At 44.7% G+C, this 24,328-nt stretch overlaps 1 protein-coding gene across 2 annotated transcripts in view; it reads left to right on the top strand.

Annotated features, from left to right (window-relative positions):
* The window catches only part of LRP5 (LDL receptor related protein 5), a 262,260-nt gene that overhangs the window by 64,034 nt on the left and 173,898 nt on the right, over positions 1-24,328 (top strand). For both annotated transcript variants that reach the window (XM_032801562.2, XM_032801560.2), the window contains exon 2: positions 3,749-4,145. In XM_032801562.2, the coding sequence (XP_032657453.1) occupies positions 3,749-4,145 (397 nt within the window). The remainder of the gene's footprint in view (positions 1-3,748; positions 4,146-24,328) is intronic.

Here is a 24,328-nt window from a genome sequence, read left to right as displayed (position 1 = left end):
GGGGGTGAATTTTTTTTTTCCAGTTGTCCCTGTTCTACTAACTTGTGACTTTTGTTTTTGCAAATGGAAACTGAATAAAAATCCATCTTTATTGTCTTGAGAAAAAGAATTTCTGGCTACTCTCACCAATCAGTTTGTATAATTATAAACACAATTGCAAGTTGGTCAGTGTTTTTTCCTTGCTGGGTGTTTATAGCCGACATGATGTGATTGCATTTCAGTCAGGAGGTGTTGGGAGCAGAAAAGTGACGTCCTGGAATCCGGTGATTTAATGTGTATCTGTACACTGTTTGCCCACTGATGCTCACTGTAGGCTGGAGCCTGTTGAAAGGGAAGGAGAGCTGGGTTAATATCGATACTGATTGGGTTAGACATTGTTCAGGTCTGATCTTTAGCTAAAATGATGTTGAATTCTTCTGCTGGTAACTGGGGCTGCGTGACTTCATTGTATTTGTAACAGTCACTCCGTTGTCTTCAGTATGGGGGAAAAAGTCCAGATGAATGTTGTCATTCTCCTTTACTTCCACCCAACACTCACTTTTTGGTAGAGGATTCGTACTTCTTTTTTTTTTATCAGTGCATGTGCTTTTTTGATGGCCTCAGTGTTAAGCAGGCTGCATATTGCCACTGCTTATGTAAAGTGACATGCATAACTGAAAAGTTCTCTGCCCCCAAAGAACTTGAAGTCTGAGTAGACTCCTGTACCATCAACCTGTGGGAGTGTTGTTCAGAAGGCTTGATGCTGTGCCATTTAAAATAGACATGCAAGTGAGTTGCAGGGAATAAAAACATTTTATATTTTAGACATTTTTGTTTCAATGACCAACCTGTTGGGCTTTCATGGGTATTTATTACTAGTGTTCCAAAGGTGAGGGGGAGGTAGAATTTGGCAAGTTTAGAAATGAGATGGAAGCACTACTGGGATTTCATTTCCTAACAAATAATTCTCCTCAAGCTGTATAAACTTTCTTGATTTAAATACTTTAGAAGACAGATATTACATTTTCAGTTAAACAAGCATAGTAACAATTGCCTGTTCCTTGCTACCCAGCCTCACCAAGCAACCAGCTGATTTGGATTTTCCTTATTACTTTCAGAAGTGTATACTTCCTCCAAAAAGAAAAATAAAACAGCCTTTTCCTGACTTGGAAAAAAATTCAAATAGACTATGCAGAATAAAAAGAAAAATAGCCTGAATCCTTAGGCATGATTTGAGTTCAGCTGAAGCTTAGTTGTAAAACCTATCAGCTGACCTCCATTGCTTGCACACACATACATATGCTGCTGTCACATGTGCTTTACGGTCTACCCTTTTCAATGACATGCACTGTGCCATGAATGTAGCTATTAGAGGATTGAGTGTAACTGGAGGCCAGGGTTCACAAGAGAGGCATTAGTATGTCACAAAGCTGCCAGCACAGTCAACTGGTAAAATAGCGTATAAACTGATTTCTTTTTAAAGTACAGAAGGAATTGAATCTGAAAGGCAATATCAAGAGCTAACTTTATCATACATTATATACTGTAACAAGAATTGGAAACTGAAGATAGTTATAGGACAGGCTTGAGGCCATAGAAGATGAGATAACACATCTGTCCTTGCTGGTCTGTTTTGAGTGTTGTTTCTTGAATTGAGTGGCAAGTGTTTGGATCTTCAACTGTGAGTGCATTTAGGAGGCAGAAACATCATCTGGAATGATGAACGTCTTTTCGGGAAGCCAGCGATTGATTACCATAGACGTCTGGCAGCTGTTGCTTGAGCTTGTGGAATTATTGTGGCGGACTCAAGGTGACAAATAGTTTGGTAAATGAAAACAGTTCTGTGTTAGATTACAGTAGAGATCTACTGTACCATTGGCGAACTAAGTAGAAGCAAAATTCTGCTACTCACAGCAGCTGGTGCCCACTTCTGAAATATTAGCATTCCTGTCAACTGGTGTTCTTGGGCAAGCCCTGTATGATTGCATTACTGCACTGGGCTGCCACTTATGGAGCCAGTCTGATGACAAGCTTCTGCTTTTTATTTTCCCCAGAAGGGAAGATGATACCCTTAACTCCCTGGAGTATACAGAGGGAAGGGAATCATGCTATTAACATGAACTGGCTGGTTTGATTGGGAAAGACAGTGTCCTGTAGGAGGACTAGGTCTTGTCCTCTTCTGGAAGAAGCTGTTGGGCGTAATACAATGAACAGGAAATGTATCCTTGCTGGAGAACAGTTATTGTGATCTAGCAGACAACAGTGATCCTGGGAATAGGATTGAAGAGGATATACAGGACCTCAAAGCCATGAGGTTAAATTGGGGATGGAGTTTACGTGAGCAGTAGCAATCAGCAATCAGTCATAATAGTTTCCGTGTCTCTATGGGCTTCCACGAGCATTAGCAAATTGAGTCTTGCAACATCCCTACAGAGGTAGGTATGGCAAAGGCACTTGCTGAAGGTCCCATGAAATCTGATACAGCCAGCAGCAAAATCCAGATCTCCTGACTTAGAATACAAGACCCTTCTTCTTTAGTGAAAGTTGGAGGGATATGTTGAAGAGATTTCTCACGTCATCCAGTATTGTTAGGAGTGTACTTAAATTATGGAGAAATCACACAATTTTCGTGAGTTGGTCATGGCATAAATAACAAATTTAATAGATGTGTTACACGTCTGCTAAATTTGCTATTTATTCTATGACCCACCCACAAAAGGTATGTAATTTCTCCGCAGAATTTCTCAAACTGGGGGCCCGGATCCAAAAGGGGGTTGCAAGCCTGTTAGGGGGCCGTGGTATTGCCACCCTTACTTTTGCGCTGCTGCTGGCGGCCGTACTGCCTGAAGCTGGATGGTGGGAAAGAGGTGGCTTCAGCCCTACTGCCCAGCTCTGAAGGCAGTGCTACCACCAGTAGCAGCACAGAAGTAAGTGTGACAATACCATGCCACCCTTACTTCTCTGCAGCTGCTGGTAGCAGTGCTGCTTTCAGAGCTGAGCAGCTAGAGACCAGATTTTGTGGTTCATGATGTGATTTTCATGGCTGCAAATCTGGTAGGCCCCTAAGTAGAGTGGTTTCCAACCATGTTCATGTAGCAGAGATTCAAGGTTCTGTGACTGGTACCTTAAGCTCTGTGTTTTAGTGATGAGCCTTGTGCTAGGCCTTAGTGTGGCACTGCTGCTCCGTGCAATTCAGTTGTGTGCCTTCTAAACCACCATGGACTTTGGTATCTTCCAAACCCCAGCCTCATGATTGACAGAGGTTTAGTGCATCCAAAGTAATCCACGATGTGGTTTGGAGCATATTCAATTGAGTTGGAGGCTGTGAGCGCACAGCCAAAGGGTGTTTAAAGTAGTCATGTTGCCTGACTACTTTAGGAAACGCTAATTTTGTCCATATTAACGTCTCTTTAAATCCTCTTAACCGGGACATGTTTGGACCTGGCTCAGCCCATGATGTATGATATGCGAGGAGCAGACAGACACAGACGTAATCTAGACTACGGTTATTTGGGAGACCTCGTGATAGATGGAGTTGGACCCCTTTGTTTTTCCTTAATTGACCATTCTTGTGCTTTTCACTCTGGTATATTGAAATAGGTCATAGGTATTGTGGGTAGTATATACTTAGTCCTGGTGTGAAACTTCAGTCTTTCTTCTCTCAGCTTCCCACTGTCCAAGGAAGAGATACACACACTCTGCTTTATACCCGCAATTTTAAAATTGCATGCATTGGTAACATTAATATGATTTCCTTTCCCTTCCATAGCTTCTCCTCTTCTGCTTTTCGCCAATCGTCGGGATGTCAGACTGGTGGATGCTGGAGGAGTGAAGCCAGAGTCCACTATAGTGGTCAGTGGCTTAGAAGATGCTGCAGCGGTTGACTTTCAGTACTCACAAGGCATCATTTACTGGACAGACGTGAGCGAAGAAGCCATCAAGCAAACGTACTTGAACCAAACTGGGAATGTAGTGCAGAATGTCATTATTTCTGGTCTGGTTTCTCCGGATGGCCTGGCATGTGATTGGATTGGGAAAAAGCTGTACTGGACAGACTCAGAAACCAATAGGATAGAAGTTGCTAATCTCAATGGAACATCTAGAAAAGTCCTCTTCTGGCAAGACCTTGACCAGCCAAGGGCAATTGCCTTGGATCCAGCACATGGGTAAATATTAACATGACTCTGCATGGCTGGAGTGTCACAGTTGCTTTGTGAGGGATTTTTGTCTCTGTAAAAAGAAATATAATCTCTTGTTTCTAATAAGCTCTTGTTTCAGATTCTACTTTCTCAAGGTATTTTATTGCTGAACATATGATTAGACTTAAATACAACGTGGCAAGGAATGACAAACCAGTTACAGAGCCAAAATGAAAATAAATACACACACACACACACACACAAAATATCTGAGTTTAGGTGCCAATGAAAATACTCAATCAGTAAGAGTCTTACTTTTCCACTTTGCCTTAATGTTGTAAATTTCAATTCCTGCAATTACCCTGTCTGGTAAGTTAACAGAACTCTTGTTTGGGTGGTGATGTGTGTGGTTTTCTTTTTTTAATGCATGTAGACAGCAATGTATGTAAATCTCCTTTACTGAAAACAGGAATTCTCACATGCTTTGCTTTGATAAACAAAAGCCAGTATCTTGAAATCAAGAATGTTGTCTAATTATATAAGTGCTGGCAGGTGAATGAACCACCTGGTAGAGGTTCCAATGTCTAGATCAGGACCCCATTGTGCTAGCACTGTATGGACATATAGTAAGGAGGAGGTCTCTGCCCCAAGGAACTTATAATTTAAACAGGCAAAGGAAGGGGGGGGGGGTGTGAGGGAGAGAGAGAGAGAGGAAACAAGCACAAGTGAGCTGAAATAACTTGCCCAAGGTTACACAGCAAGTCAGTAGTAGAGCCAGAAGTGTTCAGGTCTCTAGAGTCCCAGTCCAGTGTCCTATCCACTGGATCAGACTGCTTTGATGGTGCTTCCATCTGCAGCCATTCCTTGCATCCTGGTGCATTGCCAGTGTGGACAGAAAGAAATGGTGAAGCTGCATGTTTGCAGCTCGTCCTGTCAGCTCTGTCCACACAGTTCTTTGTGAGTGGTCACTTTATCCTCGTCCTCTAAAATAAGCAGCTCCTAAATCCTTCCTCTCTTTAAGAAAGTCCAGCACGAACCAAAGCACACAATAAATTTGGGCTCTTTGTGAGAGTTGTTGAGGGGAAAAAATAGGTGTGTAGGATTCAATATAAAAGTAATGAAATTTCACTGCATTTCAGTAACACAGAAGTGACTGGCAGTGAGCTAGGAGAGTATCCGTCTCTGCAGAGCCTGTCTTTTCAATTGAGTGTCTGGGGTAAAATATAAATAAATATATATATATCCATCCATCCATCCATCCAAAATGCAAGCAAAAGAAAGACAGGAGCAAAGAGAACTTGGTATTGTGCTGTGGCCACTTACCATAATACAGACTGGAGTTGCCAGGCTCCCTCAGTAGCAGTCCCACATGCCAGACTCTTTCAAGACCAAAACAGGAAGGAGCAACGTTTATAATTAACATACAAATTAAACTCTCCCTAAGCGTGGTTGCTTATACTCCCAAAAGAAATCCTGAACTTCAGACCTACCAAGTGATGCTTCAGCCACCACTGAGCAACTTCCAGAGGGGTAGCTGTGTAAGTCTGTATCAGCAAAAACAACAAGGAGTCCTTGTGGCACCTTAGAGACTAACAAATTTATTTGGGTATAAACCCACGAAAGCCTATGCCCAAATAAATTTGTTGGTCTCTAATGTGCCACAAGGGGACTCCTCGTTTTCATTGAGCAACTGCTATTCTTCAGATGACTGGTGGATGCCAGGCAGGCAACCACAGCCCTGTGTGCTGGGGAAAAAGGAGTGAACTTGCTGGCCTTAGATGGCTTCTCCCAAAGGGACCTGTTCCTCTGGCCTTTGGTGCAAGAAGGAAACGAGAATTCAGCAATGACACACAAGTTCACCAGTCTAATGGAAGTTTTTAAGAATAGTCATTAACCTGGAAGCAGCAAAATAAAGCAGTGATATACCTCCTCTTACACCACCACTGAGGTGTGCTGGTGCTTACTGCTGTAAGGTCCTATGCTTCAGGATCTCCGATGGTTCAGGAGAGTGCCCCCTGTTGCTTCCTCTTGCTGTGTTCCTGCAGCAGTTGGAGAGCAGCCACCCATGTACACAGATCCTTAAAAAGGACAAAGACGCCTGGTGAAGCAGTTTCAGTAGAGCTTGAATGGAATGTATGTTTTGCAAAAATGCTAGTGAAATCCTGCAAAACCTTGCCATTTTCAGAAAAGCACTTTTCATGGGGGAAAACCATTCCCTCTCCCTGCCCTCCTGCCTCCGAGCTGGTGGTATGTGCATCAGCAGTCTGGTAAAGCAGCAGTTGAAATGAGTGCTGTGCATGGTGACCATGCTGTACTGGGTTACAAAACCCAGGCTGGGAAGTGTAGGCATGCCTACTCACTGCATGCTCTTCAGGTGATGTTCATCTCCCCCATGAAATGGCTGACTTCCAGAGAGTGCAGCTTGCCAGGTACAGAATCGTAGAATATCAGGGTTGGAAGGGACCTCAGGAGGTCGTCTAATCCAACCCCCTGCTCAAAGCAGGATCAATTCCCAACTAAGTCATCGCAGCCAGGGCTTTGTAAAGCCTGACCTTAAAATCTCTAAGGAAGGAGATTCCACCACCTCCCTAGGTAACTCATTCCAGTGCTTCACCACCCTCCTAGTGAAAAAGTTTTTCCTAATATCCAACTTAAACCTCCCGCACTGCAACTTGAGACCATTACTCCTTGTTCTGTCATCTTGTGTCACTGAGAACAGTCTAGATCCATCCTCTTTAGAACCCCCTTTCAGGTAGTCGAAAGCAGCTTTCAAATCCCCTCTCATTCTTCTCTTCTGCAGGCTAAACAATCCCAGTTCCCTCAGCCTCTCCTCATAAATCACGTGTTTCAGCCCCTTAATCATTTTTGTTGCCCTCCGCTGGACTCTTTCCAATTTTTCCACATCTTTCTTGTGGTGTAGGGCCCAAAACTGGACACAGTACTCCAGGTGAGGCCTCACCAATGTCGAACAGAGGGGAATGATCACATCCCTCGATCTGCTGGCAATACCCCTACTTATACAGCCTAAAATGGCGTTAGCCTTCTTGGCAACAAGGGCACACTTGACTCATATCCAGCTTCTCGTCCACTGTAACCACTAGGTCCTTTTCTGCAGAACTGCTGCCTAGCCATTCAGCCCCTAGTCTGTAGCAGTGCATGAGAATAGCTCAGTGGTTTGAGCATTGGCCTACTAAACCAAGGGCTGTGAGTTCAGTCCTTGAGGGGGTTGTTTAGGGATCTGGGGCAAAAATCTGTCAGGGACATTACTTGGTCCTGCTGCAAAGGTAGGAGACTGGACTCAATGACCTTTCAAGGTCCTTTCTAGTTCTATGAGATAGATAGATATAGACTGAGGTGCATAGGGGTCCCTGCATTCTTCCTAGCACTGGCAAGTGCTTTCACTCCCTTCTAGTTTCATGTTTCCCAAACCTACTTAGAAAATGGATCTCAGACTTAAACCAGAAACCCAGCGTGTGTATGGGAGGGGAAAAAACATGATAGAGCTTTTAGGTATAATTGAAACGCAATTAATGTCTATATAGAGACAGCATCCTTGGGAGAGACTACATTTTATTCATAGTCATTGTTCACACTCAAGCCTAGATCTTATGCTTTTCTACTATTAACTCCCATCTTAAGTATACAGAGTTCATATGAACAGTGTTAGATCATGCCCATGTGGGTTAAACCAAAGCAGAGGAGCAATGAATCTTAAATGATACTGTGTTAAAGGACCTAAAAATAGAAACAAAAATGTGTATAAAAGAGGGGGAATATTAGTGATGCTATCCTCTGGGACAGTGGTTCCCAACCTTTCCAGAGTAAGGCATCCCTTTCAGGAGTCTGATTTGTCCTGCATACTCCCACGTTTCATTTCACTGAAAAAAGACTTGCTTACAAAATCAGACATAAAAATACGAAAGTGTCACAGCACAATATCACTGAAAAGTTGCTGACTCTCATTTTTACCATATACTTCTAAAATAAATCAATTGGAATATAAATATTATACTTAATTTCAGTGTCTAGTATATAGAACAGTATAAACAAGTCACTGTCTATATGAAATTTTAGTTTGTACTGACTTCACTAGTGCTTTTTATGTTGCCTGTTGTAAAACTAAGCAAATATCTAGATGAGTTAATGTACTTCCAGGAAGACCTCTGCATACCCGCAGGGGTACATGTACTCCTGGTTGAGAACTACTGCTCTGGGAAACTGCCCAAACTAATTTTAGGGAGGTTACTTGGTATGACTAGTTACTTAAAGAAAAAAAATAGATAGCAAGTGTTGCGTGTGTGTCCGCATGCATGCACATGCAAAGACTGGGAGATCATCATAGAGTACAGGAAATTAGAAGCAATATAGACCATTTAAAAATGTAAGAGGAAAACTCAAATGTGCTATCCTTTGAAAAGGCAGTGAGACAAAATTAGCTTAAAGTGCCTTTTATTGAAAGGGCTCACCAGTGTGGATTTACTATCAGAGCTTAAGAAAGCAAATTGTCAAAACCCAAAAAGGATATAATAAGAAATCCTGGCTCTATTAAATCTGCCTCAGTACATATCACAATATGCAGATTCTACAGAACCAGAAAGAGCAGTATTTTTTAAAAAGTAAAATTTCCATTTCAGTAGGAAGATGCAGTTAGCAGAGGTGCAGATATCTTGAACAGAGACTGAAAGGGCTGTAAATAGTTTAAAGGAGTTCTCTCAGCCTTGGGATGTAAACAGGTTTCTGGGGAGTTGTGATCATCCTTCCTTTCTGACCATAGCTTTTAGATCTTCTGGGTGTGAAGAGAACTTTGAGAGTAAAGCAGTGCAATGGTGCCTGAATCTGCAGACAGCCTGGAATAATGCTTCTAAGATAGATTCAAACTTGGGGCATTGTGACCTCCTAAAAGCCGTCAGTGTCACAGCCACTATGTTCCTTCTGTGTTTCCAAATGGAAAATGGGACCTGGTATGGCAAATGACTAAAGAGAAAACCAAGTAGTTTGGTGATAAGAAGTGTGCAAGTTGCTGTTTAACAATGTCCATTGATCTATTTTCAATAAATGTGGGAGTACCATCATTTTGGGTATATTAAAGAGCCTGGGATGGGATCTAATATACGTAACTAGTCTGTGCTAGTGACACAGGTGCATATGTGCTTGCACCCTGGTATGGTATTTTGAATAAATGAATGCTCCGAAAGATTCTAGCACATACGTAAATAAAGTTTACCTAAGGTCTGGCAACCTAGCCTCCCAGGTACTAGAAAACATATTTCTCTTGGGCAGCCAATGTTGTTTTCATGTTCCCTAGTTGCTTATTGTTCATAGACTATACCAGTGGTTCTCAACCAGGGGTCTGGGGCCCACAGGGAGCGCGAACAGGTTTCGGGGGGCCTCTAAGCAGGGCTAGTATTACAGTCGCTGGGGCCCAGGGCAGAAAGCTGAAGCCCTACTGCATGAGGCTGAAGTCCAGGGCCCTGAGCCCCATCACCTGGGGCTGACCCTGAAATCTGAGCAATGTAGCTTTGCAGGGGCCCCTGTGGTATGGGACCCCAGGCAATTGCCCTGTTTGCTACTCCCTAACTCCTGCCCTTGATTTTATATTCAGAAAACCAGCTATTGTGGCACAGGTGGGCCGTAGAGTTTTTATAGCATGTGTGGTGGGGACGGCTCCAGAAAGAAGAAGATTGAGAAGCCCTGGACTATACTACCATCCTGTTGTAAACAGGGAATAATTCTCCAAAAAATGATCATTGCTTTGAGCTAGAAACACAGAGAGCTTTGGTCCGAAACGGGGAAAAAAATAGTGTGTGATGCCAGCATCGATTTGAATTATAGCCTGTGAGATAATGGAGATGTGTCTTCTCTTTTGATCCTTCTACCTTTTTCCTAATTCTGGAAGTGATGATCAGGGAGTGTTTCTAAATTCCTTTCTCTCTGGAAATTGTGTTTTAAGGCCAACACCTAGAGACTATGTCAGACCATATGTGTGTCTGCATGTAAAGATTAAAATAAATCCTTCAAAGAACTAGTGAAAGCCATTAAACTCTTGTAATCAGTACAGGATTTTCTGATGCACTGAGACAGTATATTAATAATATACAGCTGCTTAATATGTACTATAGCTTTCTTTCCCATGCACTTCAAAGCCTGCTTGTTGGATCCCATTTGTGCATACATGGTTTCTAAGGAGACTGATGAGATGGTAAGCAGATTGTTTTACTTCCTTTAAAATTGGACACGAGCTGTAAGAGGGCAGGTTGTGTGCAGTGGATTAGTGAGTGCACTGGTATTTTGTTTCTGAACATCCAAATTCAAATCCCAGTTTAGGCTATAAGTGAAGCTGAGTTGTTTTTAATGGAAGATGTATGGCTAAATTCTCAGCACTGCTTTGGAAAAAAATCTCCACCATCATATGCAGTTATATTCTTATTAGGTGTACAACGGGTGGGGATTCAGGGTCAGAAGCTTCACAAAGAGCTCTCACTCTGATTTCCTGGTTTTCATATATTTTTGTTTCTTTAGAATTAGTGTACTAATATGACTTCAAATTAATGGGCGAGGATTTAAAGTTTTTCCTCTATTGTAACAAAAGAAAGCTCTCAGATCAAAACATATTTTTTTTTTTAAAAAAAAGGAATTCACATTCACATCCTAAAGTAATGCGATGACCCTGTATGGACTGGGTTGTTGGCAAGGGGGACTGAACCTATGGCCTCTGGATCTAAAATATGAACCTTTGCTATCTGCACTAATCCACCAGTTTGAAGGCTGTAGTGGACTCCTAAATCTTGATATGTGGAATGGCCATTGGAGGAGGACAAAGTGCCACTTGTGTTAGTATGAGTTGCACAAGTATTTCCTTCTCAAAGGGAAAGGTTCATAGGATCTGAGCTTGACCTGCACAAATGCTTATAATCTAAATGGAAAGGATCAAGTATATCTCATTTTAAAACACAAATTTACCCCATCTCTTTAGTGTAGTGCAGTTAAAAGCCAACAAACCCAGCCTGTAGCTATCTTGGTGTGGCTCACCATTATGTTTGCCACAGAATTTAAACACATTGTCCAGAGCTGTATTGGTGATTGATGCTAATATATTACGGTGCTGATCCAGCAAAGCATTTTAATCCAGCAAAGGACATCTGTATGTGCTTAACTTTAAGCATGTGGGTAGAAGTCAGTGGTACTCACATGTCTAAAGTTAAGCACATGTTAAGATGCTGTGGCAGGTTGAGGCCTAAAATATATCAGCATGGTAAGGTAAACAAATTCATTATCTCTTCAAAATGCTCCTTAAAACTCTCAGTTGCGGGCAGCCCAGAGCCTTTTGAATCCCGGCCGCGGCTGAGATTTAAAGGGCTCTGGGCTCCCTGCCGCTGTGGGCAGCTTAGAGCCTTTTGAATCCTGGCCGCGGCTGGGATTTAAAGGGCTCTGGGCTCCCCGCTGCTGCGGGCAGCCTAGAGCCTTTTGAATCCCGGCCACGGCTGAGATTTAAAGAGCTCTGGGCTCCCCGCTGCTGTGGGCAGCCCAGAGCCCTTTGATTCCCCGCTGCGGGCCGCACAGTGAGCCTCCGCGGGCCGCATGTTGTGCAGGCCTGATGTAAAGTAATGCACGTTGGAAAAAATAACCCCAACTGTACATACAATATGATGGGGGCTAATTTAGCTACAACTAAGCAGGAAAGAGATCTCGGAGTCATCGTGGATAGTTTTCTGAAGATGTCCACGTAGTGTGCAGCGGCAGTCAAAAAAGGAAACAGGATGTTAGGAATCATTTAAAAAGGGATAGAGAATATTGCCGTTATGTAAATCGATGGTACGCCCTCATCTTGAATACTGTGTACAGATGTGGTCTCCTTATCTCAAAAAAGATATACTGGCATTAGAAAAGGTTCAGAGAAGAGCAACTAAAATGATTAGGGTTTAAGATGGGTCCCATATGAGGAGAGATTAAAGAGGCTAGGACTTTTCAGCTTGGAAAAGAGGAGACTAAGGGGGGGGGGATATGATAGAGGTATATAAAATCATGAGTGGTGTAGAGAAAGTGAATAAGGAAAAGTTATTTACTTGTTCCCATAATATAAGAACTAGGGGCCACCAAATGAAATTAATTGGCAGCAGGTTTAAAACAAATAAAAGGAAGTTCTTCACATGGCTTACAGTCAACCTGTGGAACTCCTTGCCTGAGGAGCTTGTGAAGGCTAGGACTAAAACAGGGTTTAAAAGAGAACTGGATAAATTTGTGGAGGTTAAGTCCTTTAACTTAATCCTGGCTAATAGCCAGGATGGGTAAGAAATGGTGTCCCTAGCCTCTGTTTGTCAGAGGGTGGAGATGGACGGCAGAGGAGAGATCACTTGATCATTGCCTGTTAGGTTCATTCCCTCTGAGGCACCTGGGATTGGCCACTGTCGGTAGACAGGATACTGGGCTGGATGGACCTTTGGTCTGACCCAGTTTGGCCATTCTTATGTTCTTAGCATGGCAGAGAGAGAGACAGACACACACACGCTGTGTGTGTGTGTGAGAGAGAGAGAGAGAGACAGACAAGCATTTCCCCTTTAAGTAGGCTGACCCCACTCTAAGCACATTGCCTTTTTGAGTAGATCAGCAAGTTGAGACAGCAGCTGCTGCCAGTAAGCTCCAGTCCTGAGCCCTGTCGTGTCCATTGTTGTCCCTGTCCCCCCCGCTCTGTGGAAATGGGATAAAGGAGCAGGGGGGGAGGGGGACACCCTGACATTAGCACCCCTTGTTCCCTTCCCCGCCCCCCCTTTGTACAGCAAGCAGGATGCTCCCAGGAGCAGCTCCAAGGCAGAGGGCAGGAGCAGCACAAGGCAGTCAGGGGAGGGACACCTGAACTGCCCCGCAATTGATACCCTGCTGGGTGGCTGCCGCAGAGGGATCTTAGGGGAGCTGATGCGGGGCTGCCAGTCCACCCTGGTTCCAACCCCCAACCAGCTAGCTCCAGTGGGCTGCTCTTTCTGCAAGCAGTGGACAAAGCAGACAGCTGCCAAACAACATTATGAGGGAGCATCATGCAGCTTTAAATGAGCACGTTCTTTAATTGATCAGCAATGTAACAACAAAACAACTTTAACCGGGACGACTTTAAGTGAAGAGTTATATTTTGGTTTAGCTTAAACTTGTGTCTAATAATTTAAGCTAAAGTGAAATAAAACTGGTTTATACTGAAATGAGTCTCCACATAGCCTTTTGAACTGATGTAGCTAATTCACTGTAAAGTTGCACTGTAAGTTAAACTGGTGCTGCCCTGTCTGTAGAAAAACCCTTAGCCACTCAGCACCTCCTACAATACTTTAATGTTCTTTACTTTAGTGCCTTATTTCACTCCTTTAAGGCATATTTTAGATTAATGTCTTTTGATGTGCTGCCACCTCATGGATTTAATTTTATGTTCCATTAATGATCAGTTGAGCTAAAGAGAACTGTTACCTCTAGAAAAATGCAGATTAGTGCCTAACTCTGGTTTGTGACTACTTCCCGGAAAGATTTTGCTTTAGGTAGCACTGAAGCAGAAATAAATTAAGGACAGTAGCCGGGTCTCTTACATGAATATGATGCAAAAAATGAATTATACTTTGAATTGCAGATTAGTTTTTTCTCTTTGTGACAGATGACACTCACCTCATGAGTGCGTTCTGTTGGCTGGGTGTGGTGCTGCAGTCCTTTTCCCCCACCGCTCCTGGCATCCTCTGTAGGTTGCCAACCTCACTAGGCAGGTCTTCAGTGGCTCAGCCCTCCAGCCAAGTCACACAGTCAAAAATGAACCCCTCTCAGGGGCAGCAAAAGTCCGACAAGCTACCTTCCCTCCCTAGGGTCTTCAGCCCCGTTTCCGGGTAAAATCTCACCCTTCATTTGGACTTTTAAAGGAGCCTTGTCCCCTTCTTGAGGCATAGGTCATTTTCCCACTACTCGGGGTCACAACCCAGGGACACTATAAACAGCAGCCATGTGTACTGCTTCCTGCAGTTCACTTCTGGTGTTTCCTGGGCCTTTTCCCATGTATCCCTTTTCTCTTCACCCCTTATCTCAGTGCTGAAGTTCTCAGATCCTCTTCCTCTGCACTGAATGCCAGATGCCACCAGAACCTGTCTTCTGGGTTGCCCTTAAGCTCCTGTGACCAGCAAGCAGTACCTCCTCCTAGGTCCTCTGGTCTCAGACATGAACTGACCTGCTCAGGCCTTGCAGCGCCTTTTAATCTGAGCCTGCTGGGCTCTGATTGGCTACTTCTATGCAGCATCTCTCTAGGTAAGCCTGGAAGACCCACCTTAGCTGCTCCTTTCTGGGCAGGGTGTAGTAGGACTGCAGGCCTTCCAGAGGGGGCCATGGAGGGCCAGGTACACTCCGTCTCACTCCTGCTTAAGGGAAAAGACTAGGATGGATGCAGTATTTGATTGAGTGGAAAGGTGGACTTACAGTTATGATACTGGACTAGGACTCTAGAGATCTGGGTCCAGGTTCCGGCTCTGCCATAAACTTTTGTGTGAGACCTTGGGCAAGTCAATTAATGTCTCTGTGTCAGATACTAATCTGTAGAAAGCAGATGATGATACTCTTTCCTGTCCTTTCTTATTTGTTCAGATTGTAAACTCTTTGGAGCAGTGGCTCTTGTTACGTGTGTATAAAGCCTCTAGCACAATGGGGCCTCTTGATGGGGCCTCGTGGTGATAATATACTATAAACAATAATAAAGATGTTGTGAAGTTACCAGATTTGTCACTGGTGCCCAGACAATGTATGACCTTCTGCTCATTGCTGAGACGCTTTCTTCCTTATGATTCCATTACTTTCTAGTGACCTAGTCTCCATGGCACAAATATTTTTGCACTCACTATTGTGTGCATAAATGTTTGCAGGATCAGGGCCCTAGCAGTTGTTGTGCCCTTTTTGTGTATATTGCATGGGAGGGAAGTGGAAGACTCCCACAAATTGCAGACATATCTCATCCACATACCTTCTCAGTAGTACAAATTGTCTTCAATATAAAGATGAGTAAAGCTGTGCAGTAGGGTTCATGTTGAAGGTATGGGGACTTTGGTGCTTCATCTCTAAAGGCATACATGAATTCCTTCTTCAGAAGATGACTTGACGCTAACCTGTGACTTTTAGAATTGGGTTGTTTAGTGACTGACAAGATACCTGTCTTCTGCAAAAGGCTTCTCAGAAAGAATGAAAAAAAAAAACAAATCAGATTGTACACAAGGGGGAAAAATGCTGACAGTGGTTTAATAAGAATACCATGTGTGGAGGGAAAAGAAAGAAAAAATAGATTCGATTTTATTTCATAGCAACAGTTCTGTTCAGCTCTTTCTCAGTCATATGCACATATGGTATTCATGGTAGATGCTGAATCCAAGACCTACTACTTGGAATGATTTGCTCAGCCCAGAGCTATGGCTTTTCCCCTAAATCTTTATTCTTTTTTATTGCTCTTTATAAATAAAAAGGGTGTGATCTAGTGGCTTGAGTGCTGGACTGGGAGCCAGGAGCCTCCTGAGTTATCATTCCATTTCTAACACTGACTCACTGTGTAGCCTTAGATACATTTTCAATCTTTTCTTCCTCAATTGTCATATATATGAAATAGGAGTGATATTTCTGTACCTCACAGGGTTGTTGTGAGACTTGGTTAATTGAAAAAAACAAAACACCTGCTCTCTAAATTTAATGGTTCTTTATATCACATCTCAGAAATCTCAAGGGAAAATACTCAGTAGCATGTTGTTCATGGTATCTTCTCTACAGAGCATTGGCCGTGAAGCTCATTTTACAGGAACAATCCTAAAGCACACTGAAACTGTGAAGCCCATTCTTGGTAGTCTTTTCAACTATTTATAACTTCCTTGGTTTTATAACATTTTTGGCTGATTTCTTCTTAGCCCAGGAGTGATTTTTGGTTTTCTGTTAAAGTTTGAGCGTGGGTGTGTGTGTGTGGGGGGTGCATGTCACACTTTACCATAATTAAGGCTACGATTTTGTCATGGATATTTTTAGTAAAAGTCATGAACAGGTTGTGGGCAATAAACAAAAAATCACAGAAGCCGTGACCTGTCCCTGACTTCTATTAAAAACATCCCTGACAAAATGGGGAGGGAGGAGGATCCAGCAACCTGATGCCCCCCCCCCCCACACCCCTCCAGCATCAGCTGCGAGCTGCAGGGACCCCAGTGGCGGGGAAGGGTTCCCCTGACGCCCTGTGGGGCTGGGAGCTGCGGATGGTCCCTCCCACCCACAACAGCAGGGGAGCTGCGGGGGAGCCCCTGTCAGGGGCAGAGGCTAGGGAGCTGCAGAGGGGCGCCTGTGGCCGCTGTGCAGCTCTGGGGTCCCTTTGCCTGCCGGCAGTGGCTAGGAGCTGTGTGTGTGGGGGGGTGGAGGGGAGCTGATCGCAGCAGCTCAGCAGCTGCAGGGGATGCCCCTGCCGGCGGTGGCGGCCACTGAGCTGTGGGGGGGCACCCCTGCCCGTGGCCACTAAGCAGCAGATGGACCCCAGAGCTGCTGCCGACTGAGAGCTGTGGAGGGGTCTGCTGGTTGCGGTGACAGAGCTGCTGGGCTGCTCAGGTTGCCGCCAGTGGCGGTGGCTGGTCAGTTGCGGGGGTCCCACAAGTCCCAGAGGCTTGGCTGCTGCTGCGTCCCCCGCTGCCAGCAGCAGCTGGTCAGCTGCCGGGGCCCCCAATATCATAGAGGCCGCTGGAAGTCACGATTCTGTGACTTCTGCGACCTCCATGACATAATCTAAGCCTTAACCATAATAAACAGCCTGGGCAACCTGTTTTTGTTTGAAATATAAACAGTTGTAAGGGTTGGATTTTTCTAAAGAACCAAAAGGATTTAAAAGCTAAAGTCAATGCACCTAAACCAAGGGTCAGCAACCTACGGCACACGTGCCAATTTTTAATGGCACACCGGTCCCAGCTGCCGGCCCCGCTCAGCCCGCTGCCGGCCTGGGTGAAGGGAACCCCAGGCCGGAGGCACAGCATGTGGTGCACTCCCAGCTGGGGTCCTGCTGGCTACTGGAACTCGCCAGCAGGCTGGTGCTGGCGGCCCTGTGCACCGGACTAAGCAGCAGACAGTCAGGTAAATGAGAGGGGGAGGCGCAGTGGAGGTGTCCGCATCCCAGCCTGTCCTGCTGCCCCTCTCTCGCCACTGTGGCTGGATATCAGGGTGCTACAGGCACGTGCCGTCCCTGCAGCGTGCACAGTTGCAGCCCCTCGGAGGGAAGGGGAACGGAGCGGCAGGCCAGGAGGTCTGCTGCTGCTGCCCCACATTTGCCTGCAGATGCAGTGTCCCCACACAGCTGGCCCATAGCTCCCTTGGCAGCAACAGCGTGGGGCAGGGACCCATCCACCATCCAGGTCACCCAACTGCAACCGGGACTGTCTGAGGCCAGCCCCAAACCCCTCTCCCCCTTCAGGACTGCCCCTCTACACACACACCCCAACCCCCTGCCCTGAGCCCCTCATGCCACCCAGCCTTGACTCTTGCACAACCCCATCCTCCCAGCCCTAACTCCTGCATCATCCACATCCACATCCCCACCCCCTGCCCTGAGCCCCCTGCACTCCAACTCCCAGCTCTGAGTGCTCTCACCCACGCCCAACCCCCAGCCCCTGAGCTCTTCCCCCTGAGGGGGGTTGCAATATGACAGTACCGGTAAGAAATTTAAGTTACTTTCACCTCTGCTGGAACCCCAGACGAGCAGTGGACTGAATGGAGCCAGCAGTGGGCTGAGTGGCTCGTCCCACTGCTGGTCTGGGGTTCCGGCCACAGGCCCTGCTCAGCCCACTGCCGGCCTGAGATACTGGCAGCCAGCCCAGGGCTCTACTCCTGGCCTCGACCCAGCTCTCTTCAGTCACCCCCTGCTGAAGCCCACATTGGAAAACTCAGCAAGGAAAAGTAAGGGCAAGGGTCACACTAAACTGATAAGGACTGCATTTTAATTTTATTTTAAATGAAACTTCTTAAATATTTTTAAAACCTTATTTACTTTAAATACAACAATAGTTTATTTATATAATATAGATTTATAGAGAGAGACCTTCTAAAAATGTTAAAATGTATTACCGGCATGCAAAACCTTAAAGTACAGTGAACTTGGCACACCACTTGTGAAAGGTTGCCTACCCCTGGCCTAAACTGTTCAGGTGATTTTGAAAATTTCTCCCAGTGCCATAAAGGTTTGGAGCAGACACCAAGAACTTGGCAGAAAGAGACCACATCTGTGACTTTTTGTGATTTGTCTAAAAAATGATTGTGATTTTTGAAAGTTTCATAAGTTTTTTTTTTTTTTAAGTTTTACTTTCACACCATATCTTGTAATGAGATTTGGTAAGAGGCTGTCCAAGTGTATTGATTGTGAACATGCCTGCGTAGTCTTTGGAAATTTCATAGGGAGTCCTGCCCTTATCCATGCAATAGGTTAAGGTGCATATGCAAGGATGTGATCTGTCTATCCAGGTACTTTTTAAGTAGGGCACTACCAAATTCATGGTCCATTTTGGTAAATTTCACAATCATAGGATTTAAAAAATCTTAAATTTTGTGGTTTCAGATATTTAAGTCTGAAGTTTCACAGTGTTGTAACCATGGGGGTCCTGACCCAAAAGGGAGTTGTGCGGAGTGGTTGCAAGGTTACTGTAGAGGGATGAGGTATTGCCACCCTTAGTTCTGCACTGCTGCTGGCGGAAGCACTGCCTTCAGAGCTGGACCCCGAAATTGCAGCCATGGTCCTTCCTTCAGCCAGGGGAGGTTCCTGGAAGAGGGTCTGACCTGGCCCCCGGAAGCTCCCTGTGCAGGGGAAGAGGAATTCCCATCCTTTCCCAGCCCAGCATGGACTAGCAGCTGAAGCCTGGTGCAAGATAGGAGCCCCTGGCCAAGGCACTCCCAACCGTGCGCCTCCCTGTCTCCGGACCCAGAATTTGGGGGCTAAAGGGACTTTGGGCTGGCTGTGACCACACTCCACCCCTGGACCACAGCACCCTCTGCAGGTAAGGTTGGCCCTGCCCCCTGCAAAAAGTGGTGACTCTCCCTTACCATGCCACCCTCACTTCTGTGCTGCTGCTGCTGGTGGTGGTGCTGCCTTGAGAGATGGGCACCTGGCCAGCAGCTGCCACTCTACACTCTCCAGCCACCCAGCTCTGAAGACAACACAGAAGTAAAGGTGGCAATACTGCAACCCCCCTACAATAGCCAGATTTCACGGTCTAGAGCATATTTCACGGTCCGTTACATGTTTTTCACAGCTGTGAAGTTGATAGGGCCCTACTTATAATGATGCCTATCACTGTAGTGTTTGTGCGCCTCTCATTATTTAATAAATTATTTTTTTCTCTTCCATCTCTGTCACTAACAAGCAAGCTTAGAGGTTTGTGTGTGTGTGTGTTGTGTTTTTTTTTTTTTTAAGGAATGAACCTGAGAATGAGAGTGCTATTCTGGGCACAGATAGGGTCCGTTTTACTATTGGCAATGAATGTGGCAAGATTAATCATGGTTCTTATTTCTTCTGACAGAGAGCTCCATGGTCTCGGTCTAGAACAGGAAATTCCATACAAAAAGTACTGCGTTAAGTGAACATCAAAATTGCAAAGTGAAGTGCCTGAAAGTGAGGAAATGGTAAAAATGAGGTAGCCTGAGTGACATTATTTCCACTTTCTTGGGGGCATGTACACGCTATTCTAATAGATCGGTGTTTTTCAAAGTTCGGGTTGCGACTCAGTACTAGGTTGCGGCATGTAAGGCACTGAGTCACCTTGCTCGGCACCCAGGGACCCTAGCGGCTCTGGTCAGCAGTGCTGATTGGGAAATTAGAAGTCCCGTTGTCGGTGCTGTCCAGCTAAGGCAGGCTAGTGCCTCCCTGTTCTGACATTATGCTGTGCTCTGAAAGCGGCCAGCAGCGGGTCCAGCTTCTAGGCAGGGGGTCCACAGGGCTCTGTCTGCTGCCCCCACCCTGAGCACTAGCTCTACACCTCTGGGGGAGGGAGTGGTGGTGCCTGCAGGTGAGAGCCGCATGGAGCCACTTGCACGCCTCCACCTACGAGCCGAACTTGCTGCTGGCTGCTTCTGGAGTACAGCATGGTCCGCAGTGCCAGGACAGGCCTGCCTCTGCACCCTGGCTGTGCTGCTGATTGGGAGCCGCTGGAGGTAAGTCCGTGCCCCAGCCCCAGCCCTAGCCCCAGCCCTGAGCCCCCACCCAAACCCAGAGCCCTTCCTGTACCTCAAACCCCGGTCCTACCCCAGAGCCTGCACCCCCAGCTGAGAGCCCTGACCCCTTCCCACACCCCTACCCTATCCCTGAGCCCCCCAAACCTGGAGCCCCCTCCTGCACCCCAAATCCCTCATCCCTGGCCCCATCCCAGAGCTTGCACCCTCTGCTCCAGCCCAGAGCCCCCTTCCACACCCAGAACCCCTCATCCTCAGCTCCGTTGCGTCTCAGGCATCAACAATTTTCTTCAACTGGGTCCCCCCCAAAAAAAGTTTTACTAGATGATCATATCCTATTTTTTATGCAGGACCCTGCATCATTCAGTACTCAAGATTTTAAGATTTCTCCTTATTGTGGTGTCGGTGGTCTGTTTATTTTTTAAGGATTTGCTTTACTCACATGGATTGGTAGCGGGCAAAAAACCAGAAGTTTTAAATATGTAGTAAACTCAGCAACACTGGAACGTAACTGAAAAATCCCAGGACAGATCCTCAGCTTGTGTAAATCAGAATTGCTTCATTGAAGTGAATGGAGCTATGCTGATTTACAACAGCTGAGAGTCTGGCCTCCGTGTGTGTGTGTGTGTGTTTGTGTGTTTGTGGGGGTAGGGTGGACGACTCTAAGATTAGTGACACAGTGCTTCATTTGGGGAGATGGCACAACTCTTCCGGCTTTCTGATGACAGGAGGAATGAAATATCAGGAAATAAGAATTGACCCGCAGGTTTATACTAAAGAAAGTATGGTTTCCATCCTGTTTTGCTCCTGCACTTGGAATTTTTAGATGAGCTAAGCAGGCAAAATAGAGGCCCTGGGAGTGCAATCTGGCCATTTTTCCAGGCATCTATCAATCATGTTCTTCAGACACACAAAACTCCATTGGGGCCCTGATTCCGCATGATCCTTCAGCACATCCCACAGCCTAATTACTCATTGTCTTCAATGGGACTGTACATTTGATTGATTATCCTCCTGAATAGAAGCTTTGGTAATGAAATTTTGAGCTATTGTGCTTAATTCACTGCTGGACCAGCCAGCTAATGGAAGGTTTTATTAGCTCTGTTGAGCCTAGTAAGCTTTTGGTTACAAAAGTTTGACTTGATAGTTCAGAAGTGTTTGTGCGCCCAAAAAGAGACATACTTTTTCTCACTGGTAAAGCTCCTGTGGGGTGTTGGTTGTTCCCTAGCGTATGTTTAGTGTAACAAAATATGATTCAATTTAGGGCCAGCATAAGTCAGTGCTGTCTGTGTAGTTCTAGTTTTGTTTTAATGTAATTTGAAAAGCATAATGAAGAAACAGCTCAATCTAAAGGACCAAACCCCAAAGAGGAGGAGGTGATGAGAAGCACTCGTATCCTTAAAGGACAAGTAAAATAAGTTTAGGGTCAGTCACCTTAGCTTGTTTATTCCTTGCTCATTTGGTGAAACAGTTATGGTGAGTATTGATCGCTGAAGGATCGCAATGTGTGCTGCTGCCTAAAATTGCCTCATTTTTATTACCTCTGCAACTGTCTGAATGGTTCATAAAGAAATAAGTTATTTGTAACCTGAACTGTAATCATTTCTGCAGAGCCTGACAAATGTTACCATGCTCTTATCTTCCAGCTGCTATCCACATGGAAGCAGAGCTGAGTGCCTAAAATCAAATGTGTCACTATGGTTTGTTAAGGCACAATTATGCAGCTGTTTGTTTTAAAACATTGTCAGCTTTGGATGATTGTCTGATGCATCTTTACCCATGGATGTAACTTGTAACTTTTATGGAAGCGCTCTGGTGCTTTTTTAGTTTAAATAAAGTCACACAGGTTGTGTATATCCTTTAGGGTTGGATACTCTGTAAAATTATCACCATAATATGTTCTAGCGAATAATGTTCCTGGAAGCCTATTATATCCAGTGATTTTTTTTTTTGTAAAATATGGTAAATGACACTTTGGTTCAGATCTTTAAGTGCTCAGCACCCACAAGTAGGGCCACATTTTCAAAAGGACACAGCCCCCATATAAGCACCTAAATAAAATGACCAGATTTTCTCAAGTGCTGAGCTTCCATTGTGAGTAGTGGGAGATGCTGGGTTCTGAGCAGCTGAAAAAATCTGGCTACTTCATTTAGGTGCCTTGGGCCTTTTGTACACATCACTGCAGCCTTCTTTTGGTTTAAATACCTGTTATCAGGTGAGTTTAAGTTGATTATTTACTGAGCAGTTGCACACCCTGTTGTGATTGTTTTAATGGCTCATAGTTAGAAAGGATGTTGTCCAAACACTTATAAGATTTATACCTGTGAGGGAGAATGAGAGTCAAACAGCTGAGTTCTAATCCTAGCTCTGCCAATTTCTGATGATGATGATGATAATACGTGCCTCTCTTCTTTTGTAGACTTCAAAGCGCTTTTCAGAGGTATCACTATCCCCATTTAACGGATAGGGAAACCGAGGCATATAGGGTCAAAGTGGCTCAGCCAAGTTCACCTCACAGACCAGGAGCAGAGCTGTGGATAGGACTGAGGTCAGTCAGTGCCTGATCCACTAGGCAACACTGCTGTCATATTAGGCACCTCACTGCTGTTTTCTGCCTCAGTTTACCCATCCCTAAAAATGAAGGTATTGTTTACTTCTGTTCCTATAAGGATTAATAAATGTTGCATACAGTGCTTTGAAAAAGCAAAGTGCTTAATGTAAAAGCTGTATTTGAACATTACTAATTTTTTGTAGTTTATGTATTGCTTTAGCCATATGGATTTTTCTTTACTGAATTCTGCTCTTGAGATTTCTCAGGTACTGTGCCACAGCTGTCTCACTGGCACAATATAGGTTCAGTGGAAGCCTCTAATGTTCTTTTATTTAGCAGATGCATGGGTTAGTTTGAGGGTGGGCCTGAAGCCTCAATCTTGCCAACTGTGATCACATCAGAAGAAGTTTTTTTAATACTTCCATTACATGCAATGTGTTTGTGTTCCAGTAACACATTCACATCTCCTCATGCTAAAAAGGTGTGCTCTGTGACTATGCTGATTTGTTAATTACAAGGCATCCATGCCGCTGTCGGAAGCCCTGTTGCTTAACGTTTTTTCTTCCATTCTCCTGCTTGTGAATTTCAGGCTTCTAGATGAGCTTCCCACTCCCTGCCTTTCCCCCTCTCCCTTTCCTTGGCATGGTTCTTTGGTTAGTTATGGTAATAGTGGTCAAAGACCATCTCAGTTGGCTTCTTTTCCACACCGCTTAACTAGATTTGTGAGCATGTCAGTCTCCTAGAATGCCTGAGGATTTCTGAACTTGTTTCACAGACCTACACTGACCTATTTTAATGTCCAGACTCCTCTGGTAAACTCTTGTTTTAATGGTATTGTTCCAGAAGAGTTTGCTAGTGCTGCTTTAGCTAAGTTCATGTCTGTGTTTTCATAATAAACTTGTTTTTTTCCCTAGGATTTATAACTCTCCCAGATAATTTCTGTTTTCAGTTGCACCTTGGCAGACAATATCTCAGTCAGAATCAGATTTGTACTTAATTTGATTTGAATTGATTTTGCCACTTTTTGTAAGACAGAAGGAGAGTAAAAAAGTCCATACTTTGTGATCTTAGTATTCTCACACAGACAAAGATTTTAAATGTGACATTTTATTAGTTAGTGCGTGATATAGATCTCTGTGTAGTGCTTGTGGTTATTTGACCAGTACAGAATCAGAACAGCCAAGATGTTACGCTGGGAGGAAAGATGATTCAATGATCAGTAACTGGGACTAAGGAGACATAGATTCAGTTCCCAGTTCCACACAGACTTCATATGTGATCTTGGGCAGTTACTTAGCCTGACTGTGCTTCAGTTCCTTATCTGTAAAACAGGAATAATGACACTTCCCTACCTGACAAGGGTGATGAGAATAAATGCATCAAATGCCCAGGTGGTCACAGATACCGTAGTAATAGAGCTGTATAATTATATATAAAATAGGACACATTTTTAAAAACAACTACTGTGTCTTTCCAGTCAACATACTCC

Source organism: Chelonoidis abingdonii, chromosome 4, assembly GCF_003597395.2.
Source record: "Chelonoidis abingdonii isolate Lonesome George chromosome 4, CheloAbing_2.0, whole genome shotgun sequence".
Taxonomy (NCBI): Eukaryota; Metazoa; Chordata; order Testudines; family Testudinidae; genus Chelonoidis; species Chelonoidis abingdonii.
This window is presented reverse-complemented; position numbering and strand designations above follow the sequence as displayed.